The sequence below is a fragment of the Sitodiplosis mosellana genome, unplaced genomic scaffold (assembly GCF_009176505.1).
Source record: "Sitodiplosis mosellana isolate CC-2019 unplaced genomic scaffold, AAFC_SMos_1.0 Smas_scaffold_5901, whole genome shotgun sequence".
In the NCBI taxonomy this organism is placed as follows: Eukaryota; Metazoa; Arthropoda; class Insecta; order Diptera; family Cecidomyiidae; genus Sitodiplosis; species Sitodiplosis mosellana.
In genome coordinates, this window is record NW_022601143.1 from 28,904 (window position 1) to 35,963 (window position 7,060).

Genomic DNA, 7,060 nt, shown 5'->3' on the forward strand with positions numbered 1-7,060 from the left:
TTGATTAAATTTACGTGCAATGTTAAATCAAATCGTGCGAATGTCGGCTGAAATTGAAAGACGTTTTTTTACGATCGTTTGCATGTTTTTTATTCGCTTTGAATAATATTAAATACATTAGCGTTTTATATGTGAATTTCCGCAATGAATTTAGTTTTTGCTATACTGATCCTCTCATTGTTCTGTACTGTTCGGTTTCTCTTTGTTGAATAATGTAGGGTGTATACTATTTAAATTTGGTATGGCGGAGAGAACAAACTGATACGAGCATTAAAGTATAAACAAAGAAATGACGAATAGCAGAAAAATTAAGAATAAATCTGTTTCGCGTTTGCGTCCAAAAACGTATCGATGCGTATCTTTTTTTATTGATTGGAGTCAATATTATTGCCTCTTTGTAATAAAACTTTGTGTGCTGTTCGCATCGTTCTTATTCTAAATTTGGAATCTCTTCGTCGTCGGAGTCTTCTTTTTCTTCCTCATCAAAATCATCAAAGTTTGGTTTAGAAGCTGCTCCTGAATTTAGGTTCGCAAACCTAAAATAATAATTATTGATATTATATATTAATATATTAATTTATATTATTATTGATTTATTGATATTACATTTCCTGCATGTTACCAAAGCCACCACCACCAGCAGCATCACCACCTTCCTCTGTTTATATAAATAAAATTAAAAAATATTACGTTAGTTAAAAAAATACCACTGAAATATTTTTTAATTTAGTATAAGAATGATGCACAGCTTTGGTTTGTATTGTTGAAATTACAATTTTAATCCACCATTTTGAAATGCATGAAAAGAACGGTCTGTTTTATTTACCATCATCGACATCTGATTCTTCATCGCGCCACTTATTGAAGTCGGCTTTCAAAAAGTGTGGTTTCTTCTTGTCATTGGTCAGTGAAGCCCAGTAGGGTCCAGATTCAGCTTTCTTTATTGTAAATTCAATACAACGCGCTGTATTTTTGGTCGTTACGTTTTCTGGGTTAATTTTGTGCAGGAAATTTAACGTTACTTCATATTGTTTACCGGTCTCCACAGAACTACCCTTGAAGTACAACGTATCTTCTGTAAATCTGTTTGGAATATAATGAAATTTGTATAAGAATTATGATTATGCATATATTTTAAGAAATGGACATTTTCAAATACACTTACTTGAAATCTACGTCTTTGCATTCAGCTGATACGGTGACAAACAAAACATCAGCTCTTTGAGCCCATTCCATTGGGGGTGGTACTACTCTACAAATGTGAAATAATTTTTTTTATTATTTTTAACGCATGTACAGGTTAATCAATTTGCGGTGGAATAGTTTGAAAAATAATGTGGTTATGTATATAGCACATAAATTGAGGTTATGCTAACATAATCATCGGAATTGTGCCTGGGGTAAGTAAATACATTGCTGGTGTTTGCTAATATTGCGAACCTTATTTTTGTTCTGAATTATTTTTAATGATATGTTCAAACAAAAAATTATTTTGAAGCGGCAACAAAATATATAGATAAGACGTCGCGCCGAAAATCAGGACTGATAAAATTGATTTTGAACATAAATAAATTATACTAGAAGTATTTTGAACTTGGTCATTGTTGATTGCGGTATTTGATTCAATTTCCCTTTATAATCAGTAAATCATTTTTAGTAATGGTAAAAAAATTTGCTTCAAATATATCAATTTCAAGAAGGTTCTCGAGTATATTTTGCATTGCACAAATATATAGGCAAATTGTTAAAGCTGCCGACTTGTATGCAAAATGGATGCTTTGCACACACATACACAAACACATACACACACAATGTTTTTCATATAAGAAAAATGCTCTTTCTAAAAAAGATAGTGAAAAGAAATGTGTATGTGTTGGTGTTAATACGTTTGTATGGTAACCGAATGGTCGTATTATAGAAAAAACAAGAAACTTCTACCGACAAATTATCATCGTCGTGGTTGTTTTAGAAAACATACTTTTCTTTTTAATTTAGAACACAAAAAAATCGTCTTTATTCAACTTACATCGTTTCTGGCATGTTTTCGTCGAACGTCAAAAATAGGAAAAGCCGAAAATTACGTTTATTTCACACTTTCAAAATCTGCGTGTTGCAAATGAATCCACTCTTTGAACGCGGTATCTAAAACAAAGTGACTCGTTACTGTCTCATCACACAACTAAAATAGCTGCTGAACTGTCTCTATCGCGTAATATGTTTGAAGTATGATGCTTGTAATAGTGTTGCCCGCTGATGCGATGTTTTCTAAAGGGGAGGTGTACTATGTTTCCGTGAGAAATTTCTATTTTCATATTTTAAGACCATGTATCAACAAATTTTCAGCTTTATTTTCCATCAAAATAGTTAATTACAATAGTTCTAATTCTACTTTTTCACATTATTCATTGTTGTCATTGAATGATAATATGCGATGATTTTATGTCAAATATTTAAATGTTACACTCAACAATAGTACTAGATGTCAAAGTTCTCTGGAGCTGTCACTGTCATATGTTGATTTTCAGCTCAAATTTTCTTCACCAACGAAATTTATTTCAAGGGAAAAATATTGGTAAATATTTTTAAGATAAATAAATCATTTTTTTGGATTGAATATAGATAATTTATTCATTCAAAAATAATGTATGTTTGTTCTTCCATAAGATTATTTTGAAGTGGTTACTGTTCAATGCGAAATTTTATATAACATGTAATGCAATAGTATCTAATCTGAATGATTGATCTGATTCTTTCGTAGATCTATAATATGTTTACCAGACTATTAAAAAGAACTGTGCTATTGTCAGCAGCACCAGTAACAGCTGCAGCAAAAGGAACCGAAAATGAGCCACAAAAGCAAACTGTCCTTAAACCACATGAATTGCCCATCTATACCACGATTTTTGGAAGTGATATTAAAAAGTAACATAATCAGGCATAAATGACAATTATAATTAATTTGTTAACCACAATTACATTTATTTTGCATTTTCTTTCAACTTTTCAGTGCTCCGAAAACAGATACCGACAGCACAATTGTTCGATCATCGATTGAAGGCGCTGTTGAAGTAGTTCGCGAATGTTGCTGTGACTGCATCAATGCTGTCAAAGACAAGAAAAAGCCTATCGACGAATTTGTTGCGACAGGAATCGAACATAGTCAATGTAGGTTCATTTCAATAATCAAGAGTGTAAAACTCATTTCATAAATTTTATTTATAGTAAACAGTACGTATTTTGCATTAAAGATAATAGGGTGGGCATATTTTGAAAATTGAAGAAACAAAAGATTACAGGGGCGCATTTCATAGATCTTATTGTTCGACGTATTTTTCGACATAAAAGTCATATAAACCTGTATAAAATGAAACCAGATATCGATTCTTCGCCAAAAAATAAGCGATTAAATCATTATTTTATACGGGAACTGGCTAAACGTATATATATATCGAATATGGTAAAAAAAGTTGCTGAAAATCCGACACGGAGTTTCATTTTATATGTCGGCAATTCCACACAAAATCAGAGAAGAGTTGTAATGTGGGGTCGCCGAATTGAATGAAGATTTTACATATAAAACGCTGAATTGAGCCGAAATCGGTAAACCAATTGGTATATTTTTATTTGTCCCGCTGTTGAATGTAGAATAGGGCATTTTTGAAGCAAAAAAAGTGTTTGTATTGGGAGTTGAAAACATCCTCTGGAACAGGACCATTTTTTGACCTTTCAGGCCCTTAAGGCAGGGTCGAGATAGCTCTAGATCGATTTATCGTCCAAAATTACGTGGAAATAGACTCGCAACAGTCCATTATAGGTGAGTTTTCTATGCCATAAGTGTGATTTTGTATGCAGATTTCAACCATTCGCTTTTTCTATGAAGAGATGTCGATTTCGGACCAAATTTATAGGAAAACACATATTCAAATGGTCATATTTTCATGTATTTTGACAAAAAAAAATAGCATTTTTTCCAGACCAAAATGTCGTAGGAGGCCATTTTCGACCATTTGTCCCACAAAAACGCTGAAAAATGACATATGATTCACCTGCCGACGTCAATCACACGAATTCAATCATATTATTACACGAAATTTTATTTTCTTATCTGAAGCGGCGTGACATGAGCTATCTTTTAACGCGAAAAAATCGACAAAAAATATACACATATTTGGGATATTTCACTTTTTATACTTTGAACCCATTTTTGGGAGCCCCGAATGGCGTCGAAAGGAGTGGGTTACAGGCAGTTTTTGTAATCCCATCGATTCCTTTTCCAACGGTACCAGTGGTTTGGCATTGTGTCAACAACTTCTTAGTTAGATTACAGTTGCCGCAAACCCTTTTTTCGATTTTTTCAATTTTTCGGAAAATTTACACTGGGTGAACTCGAAAAGGGCCACTTGCAGGCCTAAGATTTTGGTTTTCTCATTTTCTATCGAAAACAAGACTACAAGCCAATTTTCAGCCAATTCGGCGACCCCACATTCACCGCGATAGTCTCGATCATTAAACGTCAAACCAACAACGCCACACATTTTGACGAGAACTACATTGATGAGTGTACTCAATGCAGTGTCAAACATAGTCGTCATTGTGTTGTGTGGTGAAATAATAATAATTATTTGAATTTTAAATAAATAAAATTGTTTCGATTCTGCGAAATGAAATTGTGCAAATATTCCGCTGGCACACAAGACAAAAAATTGCTTTCTTTCGGTAGATTAAACCCGTATTTAAAAATTGTTTTTCTTCCATTTTCAATTGAGTTGTATGAGAGAAAATACGGTTTTATCACGGAGGACGGTAGTCCGACAAGTGACGCACCATAGACTGTGCATTTCAAGCCAAATATCAAAAATGCCAGTTTTTGCGTCACGAGTATATACAGTCATGGAAATTTAATTAGGACCGGCATTGAAATTTCAGTTTTTTCCCATTAATTCTGTTATTTTACAAAAAAATATTCATGAAATGATGTTTATGAGAATATTTGAAGTTTTTATAAATGGACTAGAATATCAATTTCATTATTTTCGGTAATGGATATCATTTATTGATGAAATTGCCCAAAAACTGCGGGGAAAATAATTAGGACCTTCTATACAAAAAATGACAAATTTTTTCGAAAAATCGGAAAATTTATCATTTGTTTGACAAAATTCACTCCACCGATAGTCGTATTTAACTGAAATACATTTTTTCCACATTACCATTTAATAGATTTCAAATTTCTTAACAAATTCCAAAAGTTACAGATCAAACTATGATTCTTCCACGATTTTTCATACAAAAAATGCTATAAAGTTTAGTTTGGTCTGTTACTTTTCGAATTTGTTAAGAAATTTGAAATCTATTAAGCTAAGTACACAGTTCCTCGTGAAATGAAAAAATTTCTCCGGTGAAATTTTTACAGGTGATATTTGTATGGTGGTTTGTATTTTCGAATTGCAAGCATAATGATTTTTGATGTATGAAACAGTTAACTCCCTCCAATATCAACACAACACATGAACAAATTTGAATTTTGAATTCAAACTTGAATTTATTTTGATCTTTCTTATTTTTTCATGGCCGTGAAAAAAATTTATTTAGACAAAACACATAGGAGAATGAACTCAAAAACCAAATTTTTTCATGTGTCGTGTTGATATTGGAATGAGTTAGCTGATTTATACATAAAAAATCATGATGCTTGCAATTCGAAAATAAAAAACACCATAAAAATATCACCTGTGAAAATTTCACCGGGGAAATTTTTTCATTTCAGAAGGAACTGTGTACTTAGCTTTAAATGGTAATGTGGAAAAAATGTATTTCAATTAAATACGACCATCGGTGGAGTGAATTTTGTCAAACAAATGATAAATTTTCCGATTTTTCGAAAAATTTTGTCATTTTTTGTATGGAAGGTCTTAATTATTTTTCCCGCAGTTTTTGGGCAATTTCATCAATAAATGATATCCATTACCGAAAATAATGAAATTGATAGTCTAGTCCATTTATAAAAACTTCAAATATTCTCATAAACATCATTTCATGAATATTTTTTTGTAAAATAACAGAATTAATGGGAAAAAACTGAAATTTCAATGCCGGTCCTAAATAAATTTCCATGACTGTATACAGTAAATATGCTATTTTCTCAGGGCACTATTTGGGCTCCGGCATGTTAGGTACCGTTGGAAAGGTCTTGGCCCAAATAGTCGGAAACACCATATCCCCCATGCCTAAAGTGTGGTCTAGGTAAAAATATAGCGGTTGGAAAATTTCGATAAATTTTCAAATCTATACCCATATCTTACGAAGGGGGTACCCAGGGGTGGTCTGAGGTGTCCAAGAGAAGCCCCCTCGCCACCTTTCTAACGCCGGTCTAAGTGCCCCGATTGGTTCAAAAACGAAAAAGTTATGGGCATTGGCAGTTTGATCTTGATTTTTTATGAAAGTATTGATTTGTGCGTCCGTTCGTCCGTTCGTCCGTTCGTGTGTCCGGAAACTTTTTTGACCCCCACAGATTCCGGTGCCGATATGCCTAAGCTGTAGCTGGTGTCGGACCACATCGAAACCCGTCCTCAGATTGACATTTGCATTACAGGTAATGCTCGTAATTATTTGAGAAGACCTTCGAAAAGTTCCATACACACATGCCAATGTTTATGTGATATTAAAGAAAAAAGTCGATTTTTATGTAAAATCGACCCCCTTAAATTTCACACCAAACGCGATTTCTCAAAAATCAGCCCGACAATGTTTTACCAAAAACTGAGCGTTTGTAGCCGGCCACCATACCAACAAAATGGCATATGCCATATATGGGTAGCGGACATAAGTTCCCAAACGGACCGGTCCGTGGTCCGTGGTCCGTCGGTCCGCGGACCGACATTAAGTTTCCACGGACCGACAGACCGGACTCACGGACCGACGGACCGGAATCACGGACCGACGGACCGGATTCACGGACCGACGGACCGGACTCACGGACCGACAGACCGGACTCACGGACCGACGGACCGGACTCACGGACCGACGGACCGGAATCACGGACCGACGGACCAAAATCACG

General features: G+C 34.2%; 1 protein-coding gene and 1 long non-coding RNA gene across 5 annotated transcripts; one reads left to right on the forward strand and one right to left on the reverse strand.

Moving 5' to 3' along the window:
• Nucleotides 1-63: 63 nt before the first annotated feature.
• Nucleotides 64-2,196, reverse strand: LOC129573046 (uncharacterized protein CG16817). The gene is made up of 5 exons (XM_055453218.1): nucleotides 2,027-2,196; nucleotides 1,166-1,252; nucleotides 827-1,083; nucleotides 607-658; nucleotides 64-536 (listed from the first exon to the last, which is right to left on the reverse strand). Exons 1-5 carry the CDS (start codon nucleotides 2,038-2,040, stop codon nucleotides 431-433), a joined length of 516 nt encoding a protein of 171 aa, XP_055309193.1. The 5' UTR covers nucleotides 2,041-2,196; the 3' UTR covers nucleotides 64-430.
• Nucleotides 2,197-2,275: 79 nt separating this feature from the next.
• Nucleotides 2,276-3,661, forward strand: LOC129573047 (uncharacterized). 4 transcript variants are annotated; one of them, XR_008688547.1, is made up of 4 exons: nucleotides 2,276-2,291; nucleotides 2,474-2,572; nucleotides 2,759-2,922; nucleotides 3,008-3,619. It is a non-coding gene; the product is annotated as an uncharacterized LOC129573047 (long non-coding RNA). The 4 variants fall into 4 exon arrangements; XR_008688549.1 differs by lacking the exon at nucleotides 2,276-2,291 and adding an exon at nucleotides 3,646-3,661 and having other exon boundaries at nucleotides 2,458-2,572; nucleotides 3,008-3,165; XR_008688548.1 differs by lacking the exon at nucleotides 2,276-2,291 and having other exon boundaries at nucleotides 2,458-2,572; nucleotides 3,008-3,165; nucleotides 3,249-3,615.
• The last annotated feature ends 3,399 nt before the right edge of the window (nucleotides 3,662-7,060 follow it).

Excerpts from the sequence above, each read along its gene's own strand:
- LOC129573046 (XM_055453218.1), bottom strand. Across the intron at positions 659-826 it reads AGAATCAGATGTCGATGATG|AGGAAGGTGGTGATGCTGCT; the intron begins GTAAATAAAACA and ends TTATATAAACAG. Across the intron at positions 537-606 it reads TTTGGTAACATGCAGGAAAT|GTTTGCGAACCTAAATTCAG; the intron begins GTAATATCAATA and ends TTATTATTTTAG.